This window comes from Galeopterus variegatus, unplaced genomic scaffold, assembly GCF_000696425.1.
Source record: "Galeopterus variegatus unplaced genomic scaffold, G_variegatus-3.0.2 Scaffold3899, whole genome shotgun sequence".
Taxonomy (NCBI): Eukaryota; Metazoa; Chordata; class Mammalia; order Dermoptera; family Cynocephalidae; genus Galeopterus; species Galeopterus variegatus.
In genome coordinates, this window is record NW_007730010.1 from 99,331 (window position 1) to 121,023 (window position 21,693).

At 32.7% G+C, this 21,693-nt stretch overlaps 1 protein-coding gene across 1 annotated transcript in view; it reads right to left on the reverse strand.

Moving 5' to 3' along the window:
• The window catches only part of LOC103601833 (activating signal cointegrator 1 complex subunit 3), a gene marked incomplete at its 3' end in the record, with an annotated part of 160,779 nt that overhangs the window by 69,305 nt on the left and 69,781 nt on the right, over nt 1-21,693 (reverse strand). The window contains exons 5-9 of the mRNA XM_008586243.1: nt 8,163-8,354; nt 7,626-7,850; nt 4,641-4,760; nt 1,926-2,090; nt 5-91 (exon numbers count right to left, since the gene is read on the reverse strand). Coding sequence (XP_008584465.1) covers nt 5-91; nt 1,926-2,090; nt 4,641-4,760; nt 7,626-7,850; nt 8,163-8,354 — 789 coding nt within the window. The remainder of the gene's footprint in view (nt 1-4; nt 92-1,925; nt 2,091-4,640; nt 4,761-7,625; nt 7,851-8,162; nt 8,355-21,693) is intronic.

Here is a 21,693-nt window from a genome sequence, read left to right on the forward strand (position 1 = left end):
TTACCTTGATTTGATCAAATTCTTCAGCTTTGGAGACTATAGCAAAGATATCACCTTCTGTTTTGTGAGCATCAAAGAGTTCGTTAAAGGTCTACCAAAGTAAGTGTTATATTTGATTAAAATCAAAAGTCCAATAAAATATTTAAAATTAAAATTGTGACTATAAATCACATACGCTTACAGAATATATGAGCCCTAGACAATGCAGAGTATTCTAAATTATTGCTTTAAAAGTATTATTTAAATTTATCAAAGACTGAAAAACATTCCTAAAACATGATTATCTAAGAAAGACCTTTAGAAGCAAAAAGATCACTAAAAACAGTTAATGAGAACTATATTAGATATCTAAAAAAATGTTCATCATAGCATTCTGATCTTTGCTCATTTTTAGCATAGGCATATAGAAATCTGCACCATTCACTAGCTCTAAACTGACTGTATTTAATATAAAATTCACAGAGGAGTAACTAGAAAACATGTAATTTGAAGATTCTCACAATAATACTAGTGAGGACATAAAGAAAATCAGGAAACTGTGATTAAAAAAAAATCAGTCAAAGGCCTATGGAATAAATACAAAGCTAAAAAAGGGCTAGAGCTCCTGAAAAAGAACTGCAAACAGGTTATGATGTAGTTTGGCAGCAACGCACTAGCAAGTGGAGGAATGAAAAGGTTACTTAGTTGACAAAATGAGTGAACGTGACTAGATGATGGAAGGAGTGAAAAGCCAGGGAAAACGTGTTGGGCAGAGGAACCACCAGATCACAGTTGAGAGATAATGTATGTGAAAAGGTTTTGAAGGAACATAAAGTGCTATACAAATACAACGTTTATTTGAGAAAAGATGGGGAAAATCTAGTAAACACTGACTGTGTTTTCTGAAACCTGTTATATGCATAAGAAAATGTTAAATGAGTGCAAAACCCAGATTTCATATAGGCAGAGGTTTTTATATTTCTAAAGAAATCTCGTTTGAATTATTTCTATTACTATTCCCATTTTAAAAACAATTTTAAGTACAAAATAAAAATGAATATAAGAAAAAAAATTTAAACTTTCTCTCTAGAAATAGAATAAAAGGGTAAAAATTCACCTTAACCCATTTCCCTCTCTTTAAATTTAAGTTTTCTCTTCACAGGTAATCACTAAGTTTTCCCATGTATTGACATATGTATATAAACACACACGAAGAGAGGCATATACTTGTACAAATGTAAATATTAAAGTGGCACCCCATCTTACACAGGACTATGTTAAAAGGTAACAAGCAAGGCTACAATTGGATTGTCAAAATTATCCTTGAAAATCCCTTAAGTTGCCCATATAGTACAGCTAGGTGGACATGATAATTTTATTAGTTTTTAAAACTCTTCTTTAGTCAGTGTTTCTCAATAACTTGCAATTAATTTTTCAACTTTTTATTCAAAGATATCATTAAGCCATCAACTCCCACTTAAAATCATTCAGGCATTCATTCCATAGGTCTCACCAATATGCTTTGACTATTGGAAGCATGGGTGTGCCTACTACGTGGGATATGCTCAGTGAACAGAATGGCAAAAGGGTCCTTACTATTTAAAGACTTCTTTCTTTTCTGTCTTTACTGAGGGCTTATTGTCAAATTCGTATAAATTAAATGCTTTTTGCTTTATTAATTGTTTTGTGTTATTTTTCATTAATAATATAATATGTATTTTTATAATATTAATATAAAATATTAATATATTTAATATATTATTGCATAATATATATATTTTGGTGGCTGGCCAGTATGGAGATATGAACCCTTGACGTTGGTGTTATAACACCACACTCTAACCTAGTGAGCTAACCAGCTAGCCCTAATCATATATTTTGAAGTCTAGAAAGTATTTGCATTTAAAAAACAAACATTATTGCATTTATTTCTCTCAGTATAATACCTCAATGGTGGTGTATTTAATATAGTAGTGGCTGGCAGTTCTACCCAAATCAGTAGAGGAAAAATACCCAGTTCGCTCTTCAAAACGAATCATCCGCGCTTTGTCTAGTTTTCGTCCAACTTCGATGACCAACTGTTCTCGATGCTTTCTTAATGTTGGATCAATCTACAGGAAAAAAATATAAACACTTGATTAGTTCTTTAGAGAGTCATGACTTGCAAACATATGCCTATTTATGGAAATTACTATTTTTTTTTGTTTTAGACTTTTTAACTATAATTTTTAAAGTATATCTTTGTACATTTAGAAAATAACTAGAAAATACTTTATTTCATTAAGTAAAGGAAGCTTTAAAAATTCATTGAAATTATCAATCTGCATATTCTCTTTGGACACCCTTATATTTTTAGAATCTAAAATTCTTAGATGTCTTATAATCTTTAAGATTATAAAGAATGCAAATCAAATATAAGAAAAAAACTAATTTTCTTTTACCTTCTACACTAACATAAACAGGGATTTTAAAATATCAAACGGCTTTCCTACTTTATCAATTATTTGGAGAAAAAAATAGCAAAAAAGCTTTCCTATGTCAAAGTAAAGAAATACAAAAGTAAGTTCAAAGTTATCCTTTCAAAAGTATAGTTCTACTGTTCTAGCTGTTCTGATAACTGCTAATGGGAAAACCCATTTTGCCAATAATAATAATAGAAGCAAAGATTAAAATGAAGTTGACAATGAATTCTTTTACAGTTTTGAAACTATTTCTTATATTACAGTCTTCTTCTAAGCAGAAGTGATATTTAACACAAGAGATTAACAAATATTCTTGCTACAATGACCTGTCTTTGTGAAAGTACCTGTATGTACACACACATGCACAACCATACATGTATACATGCCAAGTCCTAAAGATCACTCTCTGGTCATGAGCAATAAAATGAAATACAACTTTTAATGGGGGGTAAGGGTAGTATAAAAATACTTTAGAAATCAATTAATGAGTTAATATCCCTATGATTTGTTCTAACTTAGATCTTTATGGCAGATTATTTATGCACAAAAGACAGCTAAAATAAATTTTAAAAATCAGAAAAATGAAGTAAAGGGAAATCAACTGCAGGGAAGTAAGATGGAGTTTAGAGTCATATAAGCAAATATTAAATATCCGGTACAAGGAATATACTCTATGTATGAGGCTCATTTTGTAAAAACACTTTATTAATCACATATTAATAAGCCATTAAAATATGTTAAATTACTTGATCTGTGTTGGTTCATAAGATTTTTGTGGCTACAAATGTGAAAAGGTTTTGAAGGAACATAAAGTGCTATACAAATACAACGTTTATTTGAGAAAAGATGGGGAAAATCTCTGAAACTTGAAAATAGAAAACTATGTATACTCGAAGAAAAAACAATTTACTTTCTTTATACCAAAAATTTACACAAAAATGACTTCTGATATGAACCTAGTACTTAAAAATCAACTGATGTGCTTATTTTGTCACAAGATCTGAGATGACTCAGCCCATGAAAATTTATGTTGTGTTTCATTTACCCCTTCTGAATATTTTCATAGTGCCATCAACTATTTTCACAATGCCCATATTTGTAATGAGGATAGCTAGCACCATATTCTTTAAAATATGTAAGGTTACAGGTAACAATGCACCTGTATTTTATAAGATAACAATTTGGCTGTAAAACAAAACATACATTTGAAGATTAGCACGTTTCACCTTAGAAGAGTAATGGTAGTTGAACTCCATTTAGAGTAAACCCAAGTATGAAAACCTAATCATTCCAGATTAATGGCTTCAGAACTACTTACTGCTGCTGCTTTTCTTAATTTTTTTTTTCCACCCTAAGCCTTAAGTTTCAATTTTCCCATGGTAAAATCTACCGCATAGGAAAAGTAAAAATGAAAGAAAAAAATAAATTTGAGTCAAATTGAACTTCTTCACTAATTCTGACTTAACACTTTACTAATTTTGACTTAACACTAGTGAATATCCATATGAAAACAGGAAAATAACATTTTCATTAGACAACAACTGGATTTTATCTGTTATTAGGAAGCATTTATAGTATATAAAGCAGAGTTCTAAAGACAAAACAAACCTCACAGAATCTGTAAGCCACATGGACCAGACAACTGTAGAATTCATGGGAAGAGCTACTAACGTATGCATCTAATTCTCAGTTGATGCATACACACTGCATCATGAAACTGATCCCAGCCTCCAAACTGTTAATAATTCATTAATGTTACCTTTTAATTTTATAATAGGATTTAGAAAAGACTTGATAAAAGGAACAGATTGTATATAGCATAAGCCTATTATCCAAAATGGTCTATAAGTTTCCTCATGTTTGGTTTATTCCAAAAACTAAATTTATCATAGTAAAAAAAAATCATACCAAAATATTATTATCAAATGGAAATATACCTGAATAATAAATAAATATAATGTAAAGATTAACTTATTAGTATCAGTGGGAAAAGAGATTTAAATAAAGCAAAATAATTACAGAGGGACAATCTAATTTTTCTTAGTATTTCCTAGAAAAGATTAAAGCTCTTTGTTTTTCTTCCAGGTACTTAACTCTTTTCAGATGAGGCAAGAGTAGCAAATATTTATCCTCATATCATGAAAGAATTATAGAACCAAAAAGAAGGCTTTAATTTTTTTATATAAATGAGTTTTCTACCTGATAAGCCTTATGACTGATGCCATATACTAATGGATTTGCTCTCATCCGTACATAAAGATAAGTGTAACTTATCCACTTCACTGCTTCTTCCACGTTAGTAACTGTTCCCAGAGCAATCTGCAAATCAAAAACACAACAAAAATTTAAGTAATGCATTTAAGTTAAACATTACATCAAATCAAAGACCCTTTTGGCAGAAGTTAAGTTTTTAAAATACATCATTATGCTGTGTTTAACAGAAGGTAAGCACAATTACTGGACATGACACTTCTCCAATTAATTAAAAATCAGTCCTGCCTCATTTAATTTTAGAATACTACATTAGAACTGCTATCTCCCAAAACTGAATTTATTCAATATTATGGCATTTGATTATTCTTTCTTAAATGAAGTTTAATTCTACCTAGCATTAAGGACATTTTTGGCATTCATTAATTTTTCTCTTATTCGGTATCCATTTTGTTTTAGTTTCATTTTATGTGACAATACTGAAACATAACTGAATACAAACACTACTGAAAAATTTAAATGTTATTGTACTGGAATATGAACAATGAAATATTGCTAGTTCTATCCCTCTTTATCCTAATTCTGCGTACTGTTATCACCAAAACCACAGAGGGCATAACATTAGCTTTTACCTCTCAAGATACCCATTTGCAGGATTGCTAGTACAAAAATACAATTGAATACAAAGAAAATGCAATTGTTTCTGCACAAAAAGTATATTTTATTGGGATTCATACATAATAACACATACACATTTAAAAAAAATCATAAGACAAGAACAGGGAGTGGTTTTTATTTTTTACTTGTAAACTTAAAACAACCTATAGAAGAAAATTAGATATTTATACATTTAAACCATAATAAACACTGGATGATTCTTTAGACAATATTTTGAAAGAAATATAATTTCTAATATAGCATTTTAATGTAGCTTTCTAATATATTAATTCAATGAAACCACAGATTAATAATTTAAAAACAGAACAACAGCATTTAAGATCTGTATAAAAAAGAGAAAGGAATTGTTAAACAATAATAGCACAGAATTTCAACAAAAAGTTTTCTTAAAAGTATTATTTCCTTAGCTAATGGATCTATAGGTAGTAATTTTGCTATTACCTAATGTGCTCACTTTACTTTAAAAATTGTGAAACTTCATAGTTGTATATTTTTTCCTGAACCCTTACCTGAAAACAATTTTTTACCTACTAATACTTTAAACAAAGAAGAGATGCTCCCTACCTAAATTATTAAGTTTTAGGAGGGGGAAAAAAAAAAAAAAGGGAAACCAACTCTCTCATTTCAGTATTCATGAAAATAAAAACATTCATGTTTGCTTTAATTCCTGTATCATAATTTTAATTTCCTATAACTAATTCTGTGAAATAAATATGTAAATATTTAGCTGTCTTTGGTGAAGATGAGATATAGCAATATATAATTTTCTTTATAATAATATATTATCCTGTTTGTTGTTAAAGAAAAATGACCGAAAGTGAAAGAAAATGTGATGGGAGATTCTGTTGACTTACTTTTGCATTTATGCTAACTTATTTACAAATGAATAAGCCATCTACAATACAGGTAAATATATATATTTCATAAAATGTAAACTGTAAGGCTTTCCACAAAATAAACAGCCAGAACTAAAATTGAGTCAATGAGGGAGTTGTGTAACAATTCCTAAAGATTTACAAGTAAAAGACAATTAAACATTTTCTCATCTGCTTATGTAGATGAAACTACTGCACTGTGATGATATGGTTAAAAATCTGAAAGTCTCTTCAATTTGTGACATTATTTGACAGTCAAAATTGTATTAAATCATATGCCATATCACCTACATTCCCTTGTGATCTTATGATATTTTAAAATAATAACCTATGTTCCTTTATGACCTTATGATACTATTTTAAAATAATATCAAACAACTCCTAAGAGTAGAACATTTTATAAAGGATTAAATAAGCTTGCTATTATTTTCTAACTTGGTCTTAGTAAATTAACATTAATAATTACCTACTGGTACCAGTGATAGATTAAAGGAAAGAAGGAAGTATAAATATCAGACCAAGCAACACAAGTCTTGTAACTACTCACTAAAAAGAAAGACTGCTCAGAAAAATAAATGTCAATTGATGAAGGATGACACACCTTATTTTGAGGCTAATCCTTGAATGCCACCTAGTGACAAAAATAAAAATTTACATGCAAATATTCTCTGTCACCTAGTGTCTACTTAGTACAGGAGGCTTTTACAAAAGAAGTATTTTTTTCATGGTTTCTCTTTGAAATGTATTCACCCGTTTCAATAATCATATAGTAAGTCAGTTATAAGCCTGTACTATGTAAAGCACAATGGATGTGGTAACAAACGGCATGATCCCTGCCTCAAGAAGTTCACACACTCACTCACTCATTCACACACACACACACACACACACACACACACACACACACACACACACACACACACCTCACTCACTCATTCACACACACACACACACACACACACACACCAAATTATCATGTTTAGCTCAATTTAAGCAATCACATTTTATATAATTAAATTAATCAAATGACCTAACAAAGATTAAAGAGCTTTATAATCCTCATAAAAACTTTTATTTAAAAACTTCATAAAACTTTATAAAACTCCAATACAAATATTAGTTGTTGTCATTGCTATTTGTTTCCCTAGTTTGTAGTTTTAGTAAGATTTTTGCTACTTCACAGTTTAAAAATAGGTCTTTTAGCACTGAGCTCTTTCTTATCAGTTATCATCTGCATTCTATATTGCTCTGAATTAATGAACAATATTGTCATTCAGTCTATTTTGTTTTATGACTATATGGCATAAGATGTATTCTAAATACTACAAAATAGTAACCAACTCAATCTTTATTTTACTTAGAGGTTAGTCATTCTTAAAGTTGATGATTCTATTCCAACCTATTACTCATTAGATCTTACCTCTGCATTTAGGTTATCTGCAAGGCTTTCCAGAAACTGACTCTCAATTGGGTTTTGTTGAGTGAGCAAAGTGAGGTAATGGCTGAGTTTATCATGTGTTGTTATAATGATTCCTTCCCCAAATTTGTCAAATTGTGGTCGTCCAGCACGGCCAAATATCTGCATGACATCTAAAATTCCAAGGTCAACAAAAGAGCCTCTTTTTGCAGCATATATTTGTGTTCCCTAGATGAAGAAAAGTTAATAAAAATTTACATAAACACACACAAATATAATCCTGATGAGCTGAAAAATGAAATTAGGCAAATATGGCAAGATCTCAAAAGTGTACTTTAACTAATCCTTTCATCATCTGTGATAGAGTTAAATTTTCACAGTATGAACTAGATCCTTATTGGAGAAAATAATTCTGACCTTATATAAATAACATTCAAAGTCAAAGAAATAGCCAAATCACAATATTTTCTAAATAAATCAATTTAGAGATTTGTTTTAAGACACACACAAATCCATGTACAAAAAAAGGTAAGTTCTTACCTTAATAATAACAGCATGAGCAGGAAGATTGACACCCCATGCTAATGTAGCTGTACAGACCAGGACTTTGATATGCCCATTAGAAAACAAGTTTTCAACCAAATTTCTGTCCTGCCGAAGCATTCCTGCATGATGAATGCTAAAACCATCTGGGAATAATTCTCGTACTTGCTTATTTCTTGACTTTTGCACCTAGAGTAGATGTCAACAAAACATAAAAGAATATTACTTAGCATTTGAAAGCCATTGTTATTTAGGATTTCTGTTGAATGAGTTTATCAAAGAAAGCATTCACTTATTTTTTAGCCTCTTAAGGTCTAACTAAGTCTTACATAAAATCATTAAAAAATTACATGCCATCTATCTTAAAAAACAGGTAATTCACAAACATGACACAAAATTCAAAAGGAATGAAGTGAAAAGAAAGTGTCCCTTCATCCAGTTGTCCCTTATTGAAGTCAATACCACCTATTTTATCCTCCCCAAAATACTCTACTAAAAATAAGCATAAATCTCAGTGGCTTCCAACTCCTTAAAAATGTAAAGGTCAGAGTCCTAACAATGCAAGACCTTAGAAAAACAATCCCACCCCCTAACCTCACTTACCCACACCAGCCACAATGACTGGCTTTTTCTCTGAGTCTCTTTTTTAAAAAAAATCCACACCCACTTCAGGGTCTTTATACATTATATTACAGACTCACTGCCTAGAACCCCCCCCCCCTTTACTGAGATACCCCATGGTGCCCCCATGGTCTTCCTCATTGCAGAGTCAGTAAACCAAACTTTGTTCACCTACAGCTGTGCTCCTGATTATCTTTGATGGGAAGGTATTGACCACCCACCGTGGTTCCTCAACTTTAAAATTGCCCCAAGTATATTAACTTCACTCCTGGAGTTTGTTCTTTGGCCTTGTCTGAGCTCATATGTGTGGGATGTGGTATATTTATCTGCATATATGCTATGGTAGAAAATCTTCCAAGGTTCTCTGAAGACTCACTATACAATAGAGAAAATTTTTCTGCAAAATTAAATACATAAACATTTAAAAAAGTGTTTATATAGTTAAATTTCTGTTTGGGCACTACATCATGTTTTTATTCTCTATTGCCTGAAAATCTCATCATCAAGAATTGAACAGTTTCTTTTTTTAAAGTTTTTTCCATATTTTTTAAGGGGCACTATACTTGCAGGCAATGAGATTTTAAGGGACTGGGATTCTAGTCCAGACTTTGCCACATTGATTACTTCTCATGTCACTTAAAATTTTTAAATTCTAAGTTAATAACAATTAACTAAGAAAATTATCTAAGGAAATAGCACTCAATGAAATCTGCTTCAATTATAAAACCAAGGTAGTATGTTAACAAACCCCACCATCTAGTGGCCAGTCAAGTAAATAACATCTTACACATTTTGAGCCGTTTATAGAGTCCAAAACAAAATATGCATGTACTTGAAAAAAAAGACTATCTTCTTCAAGTTTCAAGGGGAGTATATTCTTACTTTATTTTTGTACAGTGTGGTTAGCCTGCTGGAAATCATCTTATACATACACTTTATGACTAACTACACTGGATCACATTACCTCAGCTTTCATCTTTTCAGACAAAAGATATTGTTATTGTCAATCTTCTTGAAGCAGCTCTTAAGAACACAGGACAACTCTGGGATAAAGTCTGCTGTGAGGTTTTTGCTAAGATATAACAGAGATCCTTCAAAGGCCAATGGTAGGGAGAGGAGAAACATTTCACTTACTCCATTTCTTCTCTAATATTCAAGCGTGGATACTAAGAGCTAACAGAGGAAACTAAAGTGCTGCTTGGAGGAGGTAAAGCGTACAAATCATATTGCCGGATTGCTGTTTGTTTCAGGTGAAGTTTTATGTCTGTAGACCTCCTGCATGGGAATATCCTGGTGTACTTGTTAAAAATGTGGATTCCTTAGTCAAACCTCAGTTGAGGTAGGACTTGGCTAGGCCTGCTGTGGCACCAATGACAGAGTGAGAAGTTGAACAGAAGAAGTATGTAACTGTGGTGAAGAATTTTCTTACAAGGTAGCTAGTAAGAAAGCAGTATCTTGGAGTGCTGACATAGCACCTCCTACTCTGATCATGTGGGTTCCACACTCAACTAGCTGCAGTGGCCACCAGCTGAGTACATCCTTCTGGTCTCTGTGAGGAACTCGGTCTTTTATTTCTATTCTTGCATATTCTGTGCATTGTTTTTCTATTGGCTCAGTACTGATCTGAAGTGACAACAATCTTAAAATGAGTCTGGGCTATTTATTCTTAATTATCTTTGAATCTGAATTTTCCATTTGTGATCTTGCCTAGCTCACGTACAAAAAAGGTATGTGCACTTTTTAAAAGGCAAAGATTTATACGATCTGAAGAGAAACCAGAGTATATGTGCAGCACTTTTTAAAATCTTATTTTAAAAATTATCATATAGTAAAACTGACTATTTTTCCACTTTTGGTCTACACTTCTATGAATTTTAATACAGACTGATCTGTACAACCACCACAATAATCAGGAAGAAATTCTCTCGTGCTATTTCTTTAGTTAAACCCTTCCTACCTATAACGCTTGGCAACCAGTGATCTGTACTTCATCTCTATAGTTTTGCCACTTCAAGAATGTTATATAAATTGAATCAGACAATTTTGGGACTAATTTCTTTTACCCAGCTTCATGCTTTTGAGGTTCATCCAAGTTGTGCATATCAATAGTCCATTCCTTTTTATTGCTGAGTAGTATTCTATAGTATGGATGGGCAAATCTTCCACTGAAGGACATTTGGGTTGTTTCCAGTTTGGACAATTATGAATAAAGGTTTTATGAATATTCATGTAACATATTTTTTTGTGTGTGTATGTGAATGTTTGCATTTCTCTAAAGTAGATACCAGGAATAGAACTGCTGGGTCATCAGCTTTATGAAAACTGTCAAACCATTTCCACAGTGGCTGTAACATTTTTCATTTGCATCAGCAATGTATGAGAGTTACAGTTATTTCTCATGCTTGTCAGCACTTGATATTGTCATTATTTTTTATTTTAGCCATTGCAACAGGCATGTGGTGGTATCTCACCATGGTTTTAATCTACATTTCCCTCATAGTTAATGATATTAAACACCTTTCCAAGTTCTTAGATGTGTATATTTAATCAGCTCCCCAAGTTATTCTGATGCACACAAAAATTTAAGGACCAAAGTTCCTCATAGAAAGATACTTGAAGTGATATTTTTATCCATCTGTATACAATACAGCTGTATAATTTGACCTATGAGACTATTTAGTGCTAAGCAAACTCATATTCATTATTGCACTAAATTATTTATATTCGTAAGAAAAGTACTTCCTAAAAAATTTATGAAACATGATAGTGACTAACAAAAAAAATGCATTGTAAAGAATCAATGAGTAGGTCATTTAAATAAGAAACACATAGTCATCATATGCCAAATCCTAAGAATATAAAGAAATTTAAAACAAAATATGAGGTTTGTATAATTTGCAGACTTGTAAGGAACACAGACTCATATACAAATAACTTCTATAAAATAGGATGTGTTTATAATGAAGCATGTGGACAAAGCTAACATTTTGTCATTTATGGAATTTACGGTATTGTCATTTACGAAAATGATATTATAGTTCACTTGTATTTGTACTGCTAACACTTGGCAGGGTGTCTTCTGCATACCTAGTGCTTACTACACATTTCCTGAATGAATGAATGAATGATCTGCTACTTTGATCATGGAAGCACGGAAGCTGGAACGAGTGAAAGAGCACTGTGTGTCTGGAGGGCATTATGTTCAGAGGGTGTGGGTGAATGCAAGAAAATTAAGCTGGGAAAGAGGACTGTGGTCGGGCTTTATACTTTCTCAAGCACAGGTGGAAAAGGAGCCAATTACAGTTTTTAAGCAGTATCAGATTTGTTGTATAAAGAGGTAAACAGTTGTGCTAAGATCAGAGAATGGATAAGCAGGTTTAGGGCCACTACAACAATCCAAGTGAGAAGATGCAGGCAGAGAAAACAGATGTCACAAAGTCAAGGTGAAATCTGGCTGTAATGTAACCAAGACTGGGTGACTACCTAGAAGGAGGGGTGAGCAGGACATGAAGGAAAAGAAGGGACTGGACTATGTGTAAAACATATGAATAAAATAGTAAGTCTGAAACTAACACACATGCAACTCTCTCTCTCTCTCTCTACACACACACACACACACACACACACACACGGTACTTTAGAAAGTTCTTGGAAAAACAGAATTAAAAGATAATACAAATCTTTCCTCTAACTTTTTGAAGTAGCCTCAAATATATCTCTTGTCTTTCTTAAACAACAAAGGAGAAATTTAAAAAGAAAGAAGGAATGAAAAAGAAAGAACAAGAACTGTGGTTACTAGGCTTGGGAAAGCGAAAGGGTAAGGGGCTGTCAGTGAGAAATTGGTTAATGGACACAGAATGATTACGATTTATAATGATGAGCATGATAATTATCCTGATTTGATCACCACATATTGTACACAAGGTTTTTAAAAAATTTATTATTATTATCATTTTTACATCTAAGATATTGTGGAGCAGTGTACACAAGTATTCACAGTCAACTCTGTTCCCCACAAACATGTATAATCAATTATGTTTCAATAAAAAAAATTAACGGAAAAACCACATATCATATTTATAAGACAGAGTAAAGGTGTGCTCTCAGAAAACATCATACCTGAAATACCTGTATAACTAACGAAGAATATATTTAAAATTAGAAACAAATTAAACAAAAATAGTCAATGGCTATTACTGGCGAGAGCAGGGGCTGGCAAACTATGTGCCAACTGCTTGTTTTTGCATACAAAGTTTTATTGGAACACAGCCATATCAATTCGTTACATATTGCCTATGACTGCTTTTGAGTTGAAGAGCTGAATGAATAGCTGTGACAGAGATCATATGTCCTTAAGCTTAAATGTTTATTATCTGGACTTTAAGTAAAAGGAGGTGTACAGCTGTACACATGCACATCAGCACAAGCACAAGACTCAAAATTAGTAATGTGAAAAAGAAAATATCACAATTTAAAAAAATGTAAAAGGAATATACCACAGTTTAAAAGAATCTGAAAATTATAAAGTTCAATGCACATTCCACTTAAAGAACTGTTTAGGATGGATGATTTTCTAGGAAAATACAGTTATTAAGATTTATTCTAGAAGTCATAGAAAATTGTAAGATAATAAAAACAATGGAAGAAAATTTAAGATATCTAACAGCTGGGATTTCAAACTTTTAAAGACAAATTAATTCTAATGTTATTAAGAGACCCTAGAGGACAGAAATAGAATGCTCGAAATTAATTTTACCGAGCAGTGTAATGGCACTGATAATAAAACCTAACAAAGCAGAAAAAAGAATGCAACAGAGAAATCTGTCTTATGAATATTAATCCAAATATTAAACTTTAGAAAACAAAATCCATAAATGCATTAAAAGGATACACCACTACTAAGTACAATTCAATCCCAGAATGCAAGGGCACTAAACTTACTAATACACTTATATTAATATTTTATTAATAAATCAAAGAATAAAGAACATATAATCATGTCCAGGCACTAAAATTTGACAAAAGGCTACATTCAATCTTAATGAGTAGAAATGAAAATATCTATCTAAACTATGCTTAATAGTAAAACATTAGTAGTATATCAATTAAAATTAGAAACAAGGCAAGTTTGTTCACTATCAGCCTATTAGACAATGAAAATTAGACATGAGAAAATAATAAAGAATATAAATACTGAAAAAGAAGAGACCAAATTAATTATTAATTGAAGATAAAATGAACATTTATTTAAAAAACCAGGAACTGACTAAAAACTAAAATAATAGAATTTAGGAAGAAAACGGTCTCAAAAGTGAATATTTTAAAAAGTCTTTCTATATATACACAATACTTTGTTAGAAAATAAAAGAAAACATCACGTTTATACCACCTATCAAAAACTGAAAGAACAAGAAATAAGCAACACCTACATGAAGAAAGTTTTAAAATTCTGCTGAAGGACATCCAAGAAATGATATGATATGCTTTGCTTTTGACAGGGAAAAACTTGATTTGGTAAAAATACTAATTTTTACTAACTGAATTTGTAAAATCAATTCACTAATAACTAAAATATGAACATGATTTCTTGGAGGTAATACTGAAGTTCGTCCTGAAAAGTAAACCTGAAAATTTATCCAGGAAAAATTCTACAACTGATGAACAATCAGTATAATAATCCTAACCATGCATTGAAAATATTATGAAAACAGAATAAAAGTAAAACAGTTTGATATGAGAGAAGAAACAGCAAGATCAACAACACAGAAGAGAAAGTTCAGAAACTGACTCAGGTAAATATGAGAATTTTGTATACTAAAATTTTAAATCAACAGAAAAAAACAGGGAGTATTTAGAAAAAGGTGATGGCCCACTATTACCTGGAATATGTTCCAGATAGATCAAGGATTTAATTTAAAAATAAAATAAAATAGAAAAGGGTTAAAAAAAAATCATGGATGAAGTAGGTATAGCCTTTATATGCAAGACATAAAACCCAGACACCATAAATAAATTTACATGGTAAAAATACCCACTAACAAAAACGAAAATCAAAGTTTAACTACAAAAAATCTCTATAATATATATGGTATTCATGTAATTTAATACACAGTGAGCCAGGAATATAAATGAGCAATTTACAGAAAAAGAAATACAATGGCCCATATGAAAACTGCTCAGTTTCACTCATAACTATAGAAATACCAGTCAAAATAATAATAAAGTAACACTTTGTTTTGTCTATTAATCTGTCACAAACTTAAAGACCTTGCTACTGCCCAGTGCTGGCAAAGTTAAGTGGGAGCAAGTAACTGTTTGAGGAAGTGTAAATTGAAACAATATCTCTAGTGGGCAATTTGGGACCATTCACCAAAATTTTAAATTGACATACTGCATGATAGATAAATTCCACTGCTGGGAATTTTCCCAATGTATATAGTCGCAAATGCTCAGAGTATGAGCAAGAATGTTTACTGCAGCACTGTTAACAATAAAAAGTAATTGGAAATAACAAAAATATCCATAAATATAGATTTGGGTAAATGAATTATTATAATATCCACAATGTGGCATACTATGTGGTTCTTAAAAAAATAAAACAGATCTTTCTTGATTTGGAAAGATCTCTATATTAGTAAAAGAAAAAATGAGACAAGAAGTTGTGTAATATGGTCCAATTTTTTTCACACTGAAACACAAACATTCACCCATGCAAATACACACTGTAGTGGTTGTATAAAATCGTTCTTTTTTTTTTTTTTTTTTAATGTAAGGACATTTCATTTATTTGTTCATTTATTTATTGGTTATGAATATTCATGAGATACAAAGCTGACAGCCACCCCTCATGCCCATAATGTGGGGGGCCAGATTCACACTGACTGTATACCCATTACCTCAAATTGCATTTGTACCCCATGTCCCCCACCCAATTAGACTGAACCTCACTCCCCCGCCCCTCTTCCATTCCACTTTGTAGCCCATAGAATGTTCTCTCCCTCTGCAAGTCCAACTCACTACTGTGGTCTTTCTTTCCTTCCTTCTTTCTCTCTTAGCTCCCACATATGAGTGAGTACATGTGGTATTTATCCCTGTGTGCTTTGCTTATTTCACTCAACATAAGTTTCTCCAGGTTCATCCATGTTGTTGCAAATGGGAGAATTTCATTCTTTTTTATGGCAGAGTAGTATTCCACGGCATATATATATATATATATAAAATCACAATTTCCTTATACAATCATCCATTGATGGACATTTAGGTTGGTTCCATGTCTTGGCTATTGTAAACAGAGCTGTGATGAACATGAGAGTTCAGGTATCCCTTTGACATGATGATTTCCATTCCTCTGGGTATATACTCAGAAGTGGGATTGCTGCATCATATGGAAGATCTATCTGTAGTTGTTTGAGAAACCTCCATACTGTTTTCCATGGTGGTTGTACTAATTTACAGTTCCACCAACAGTGTAGGAGTGTTCCCTTCTCCCCACACCCTTGCCACCATTTGTTATTCACCATATTTTTTATTGTAGCTAGTCTAACTGGGGTGAGGTGGTATCTCAATGTAGTTTTAATTTGCATTTCCCTGATGACTAGTTATGTTGAGCATTTTTTCATGTACCTGTTGGTCATTTGTACATCTTCCTTTGAAAAATTTCTATTCAGCTCCTTTGCCCATTTTTTAATAGGGCTATTTGTTTTTTTTACTATATAATTGTTTTGAGTTCCTTGTATATTATGAATATTAATCCCTTGTCAGATGCATAATTACCAAAAATTTTCTCCCACTCCGTAGGTTGTCATTTCACTCTGTTGATTATTTCCTTTAGTTGTATAAAATCTTTCCTCAAAAGAAATATAAGAAGCTTTTAAATAGAAGTTTTATTTGGAGAAATGGAGGGAGAAGAGATGGCTAAAATCATAAGTTATAGAGCTAAATTTGTTTATTACAAGATGCCTGCTGCTTTCTGAAGTATCAGAACAATCACTGCTTTTTCCACCTGGTTCTCCAGAGCTAGCACTATGTGGAGTTCAGGCTTTGCTACCCTCTGAATAGCTGCAGAGATATAATTTATCTTGTTCACATTCTCTGAACAGAACATTGAATTTTCTAAGGAAGCCATCTGAAATCCAATTCTATACTCATTGGATAAAGTGTTCCTACACAAGGAAATTCAGCACAAAAGAACACCAGCTGTGAAAAGGTAAAGAAAGAAGGTCGGGTGTGTAGTTTAAGAATTATCTAAGCTTGGTTTTGTCTGACTTTATCTTTCTACTTTTCACAAGTGAACTTCCCACATAGGGCTTTATAGTCAGTATAAAATTAGAACGGAATAGGCAACTGCTAAGATAATCCATTAGCACACAGAGGCACTGTATTCTTTTCTTCCAGTGAAAGCATGCAGAACTTCCATGATTTTACATATCTTTTTCTTACCCATGAGATGGAAAGTCAGTGTGAATACTTTTAAAAATAAAACTGCAATGCAACCACTCCCCAAAGTTGACTTCCAGACTAACACAAATACATAATTAAATAACCTTAAAAAAGACTGACGGCAACCAATTAAAGATATTAAAAAAAACAATTTTTTTAAACCATTAGATCAAAAAAATATACAGAAGCAACACAAGAACCTCAGTTAAGATACAAACCCCAGTGACACAGCATGCTGAAACTGCATGAATGATTCATAGTGAACTTTGTAAGCCTTTGAAATAATTTATCTTGATAAGGTATGATTTAATGAGGATAATTTCAAATCCATTTACTGAAAGGAAGGAATAACTTAATGCCCTTATAGAAACTACAATGTAACCAGGAAGAGGCAAATATTGTCCCCCAAATAATAGCATCCTTTTCCACAATCATTCCTGAGTATGCCTTATCAATGTTAGAAAAATATAAAATCCTCATCTTTTGTAAGTGCTATTTTTTATCATTAAAGGTTTATAAAGTTGATCAGCACAAGACAGTGGACTTGAGAAATCAGTGAAGAAACCACTTACATTGTTGAGAGCGTAAATCAACATCTGGCTTACCTTTTGACAACGGAGTTTAGAGATTTAAGGAATATAATGTGCCACCCTCCCTCCACTCCTTTCCCTCTTTTTTCTCTCTTTCTTTTAAAATTTTTATTCCACTTTATACCTTGTTCAATGGGACAAGTGTACTAGGGCCTCTATGCCAAGAGAACCAAGACCTTCAGTGCTGTCCTTCAAGAGACTGTGAGAAGGAAACCTTTCATGACTCTTATCTCTGTTTTCAGGATAAGGTCCATTAGTCATTAATTTACCAGATCAACAAAACCAGCAGTTCTAAGTTCGGCTATGATCGGGATTTCTGAATATTGTGTTAAAAATTTTAGGGGTCTAGTTGCAGACACTGTGATTCTGGTATCTGGTATGGGAACAGAGAGAACCAATGATCTATAATAGTATACTATTGCCTCCATAATGCTCATAATTTCTTTGCTCTTGACTCAATTCCTTACTCTCTATTGAAGAAAGTCTTCACTCTATTCTCTGGAACTGCCACTCAGTGATCAACAAACTATATCAACCTCTTCTCCCCCATGACCTTACCTGAAACCTGACTCTCTCCTCTGTTTCCCATGCATTCCTCTCAGTGGTGCAAGATTGTTTCCCTTCCCCATCACCATTTCTAGACCATTATGTAAAAAACCTCTGCTACTTAATGGTTCAATCCATCTGGTTATGTCACCTGTCAGCCAACCTTATGCAGTGAAGATTGGATTCCTATGGCTCCTAGTCTCTTTACAACCCAACTCCTGTCATCGTTCTAGGCAACAGCATTTTCTACACGGACATCCAAAACTCTCACTCCTCAGTGCCTTGACATCCTCATTTCCTGTGGCATTTCCTCTGTCTCACTTCAGCTACACCAGTAATTATAATGTAGGTCTTGTCATCAACCCACAACTGTACTACATCCAAAATCACTAATACAAACATCCCAATTTCTGGCTAAAGCCCATATTTCAAGCTTGCTCACCTAATTTTTCTAAGCCCATTCATCATTAATGACACTTCCAGATCACAATTCTTCTACTGTCTTTCTATTCATCAGCAGTACTTTCTCCCTTCTCTCCTCAAAACCTGGCTCTTATTCTTGCTCTTTCTCACCGTAGATAGCAGAGCCTACTATTTTAATCACATTCTTGCAAATTTCTTAACTCATTTGTCCCTTTGTCATACCTAAATGGCAAAATGCCAAACCTGGGATGAACCATAACAGCTAGTGCTTAAGAAAAATTACACAGAATGGCAACTTGAGACCACTCTAATTCTGTGATCACAATCTCAAAAAGCCCTTAACACTGGATAGCAATCCTGCAATGTCTTTACAGTCAGTTTGTTCTCGCATGTCTCACATGTCTACATTAGACATTTTTTTTTGCTTTCCACAAACTTCTGACCACCTCATCTACCCTTTAACTCTCAGGGAATGGCCTTAATACATACTTCATAAAGAAAACAAAGGCCATCAGAGGAAACTCTCTCATCTTCTCACCATGTACCTACAAACCTATTTGCACCAGAACCCTTCTTTTTAATAGAATAGAATAATCTATTAAATAGATTATTATAATAGAATAACACTTTATTCTGTTATAATAGAATAACACTTTATAATAGAATAACACTTCTTATGTAAGGAAAATCTCTCCACTTGTTCTTTGAATTCTACTGGCTCTTGACTTCTCTAGACTCAAATTATCCATGGTTTCTTCTCTTTCCTATATGTATAATCAATCAATTTCAATCCCTTTCAATCTCTCTTGGAGAGTTCCCATGGAATATTAACATATCACTTCCACCATGAAAAGAAAAGAATAATGTCCACCTTTCTGGGTACTATTTCATATCTTCTAGATAACATCCATTTTTTTTTGCATATAAATTAACTTCTCAAAATTGATGTCTACACTTGAATTTTCTATATTTACACTCATCAACTAAACGATTAACCTAGTTTTGGCTCCCCACCATGACAATGAAAAAGTTTAGAAATAAGGTCATCAATATCTTCCATGTTGCTAAACACAGTGAATATTTTACAACTCTCACATTACTTGACCACTCACAGCAGCATAATCTTTCTCCTCCTTGAAACACTCTTTTTCCTTGGCCTCTATGACATTATACTCCCTTGGGTTTACTCTAATGTCTTGGAAGCTACTTTGTTGGCTCATATTCCTCTATCTAGTCATTAAATATCAGAATTCCTTTCAAGACTTGTCCTGGACTTTTTTTATCATTCATATCCACTCCCATGATTTCCCCTCTCCAAACCAGAATGTTGTTCTGATATATCAGACTCATGTATATATCCAGATGCTTCCTCACCATCTCTAAGTATCACAGGCATATCAAACTAAGCCTATCCAAATGAATTCATGATCTACACACTTGCATCCAAACTAATCCTTCTCTACTACTGTAGTCTCCCCTTATCTGTAGTTTTGCTTTCTGTGGTTTCAATTACCTACGGTCAACCAAGGTCCAAAGATATTATAATATTTTGAAAGAGCAAGGCAGAAAGACAGAGAGAGTGAACGCAAGCATATTCACATAACTTTAATTATGGTATATTGTTATAATTGTTCTGTTTTATTATTGTTATTAATCTCTTATGGTGGCTAATTTATAAATTAAACTTTATCACAGTATGATTGTATGTATAGGAAAAAACATAGAATATATAGGGTTTGGTGCTGTCTGTAGTTTCAGGCATCCACTGGGAGGTCTTGGTATATCCCCAATGGATAAGGGGAGGCTATTCTTTTTTTTCCTAAATGATTCAACTACCCACTCATCGGTGCAAGCCAGACATCTTTTAGAAGCCAGAAACTTCTAGATCTTTCTTCCTCAACTCCTCATATCGCATTAAACACCAAGTCCTAGCACTTCTATTTCCCAAATATTCCCTAATGAATTCATATCTCTAACTGGTCTTCCCATCCTCTCTTGTTCTTCTGTGTGTATAGATCTTCTTTATAAACACAGTACTGATCACGCCACTCCCTTCCTCCAACTCCTCTAATCATTAACCATTTCTTTGAATATAAAACATGAAACATGTAACATGATATACTAGGTTCTCATAATCTGGTCCTTGCCTACAACATTAGACTCATTGTATACCACACAGCTGCCATCTGCCACTTCCCATCACTCTCTACATTTTAGTAATTTTAACTTTTCTGTTTTCTCAATTCCTTCAATGTGCTATTGTTTTTCTGATGTCAGGGACTTTTCCTTGGACAATTATGCTCTCTTTTGTTTTGTTAACTCCTAACACTCAGATTTCAGCTTAAATGTGATGTCATTGGTGAAAGAACACTATCCTCTAATACCAACAGTATAGGTCAGATACCCCAATTTTACTTTTTCTTACTATCTTTTTCTTCTTCATAATTTATTACAAATGCAATTAAAATCAATTATTTAATTAGTTGTTTAATCTTTTGGTTCTTCTAGAACATAAGCTTCATAAGGGTTAAAGGGCAATTACTTTTTCTTCCTAAAAATATTTCCATTCCCAATCAAAGCAAAAAATATTAATCAAACCACAGAATCTACTTTTACCTCCTTCTATGAGTCTTGCTGTATTGCATGGACTGGAAAGTAAAAACCACATATCCCAGATCTCTTGTAGTCAGCATACTAGTTGCAAAAGTCCATTCGGCTAATTAAAAGCACTCATCTAAGATTTGGACGATGGAAGTAAAAAAATAACCATTTTCCTGCTATTGTCTTTTGATGGTAAGCAAGATCTTGGAGACATGAGGGTTGAAAGTTATAACACACATTCAAAATTTGGTTTTCTAGTGTGTTCATGAATGTTGGAAGACATCTGTAGGTAACAGCTGGGGCTTTTA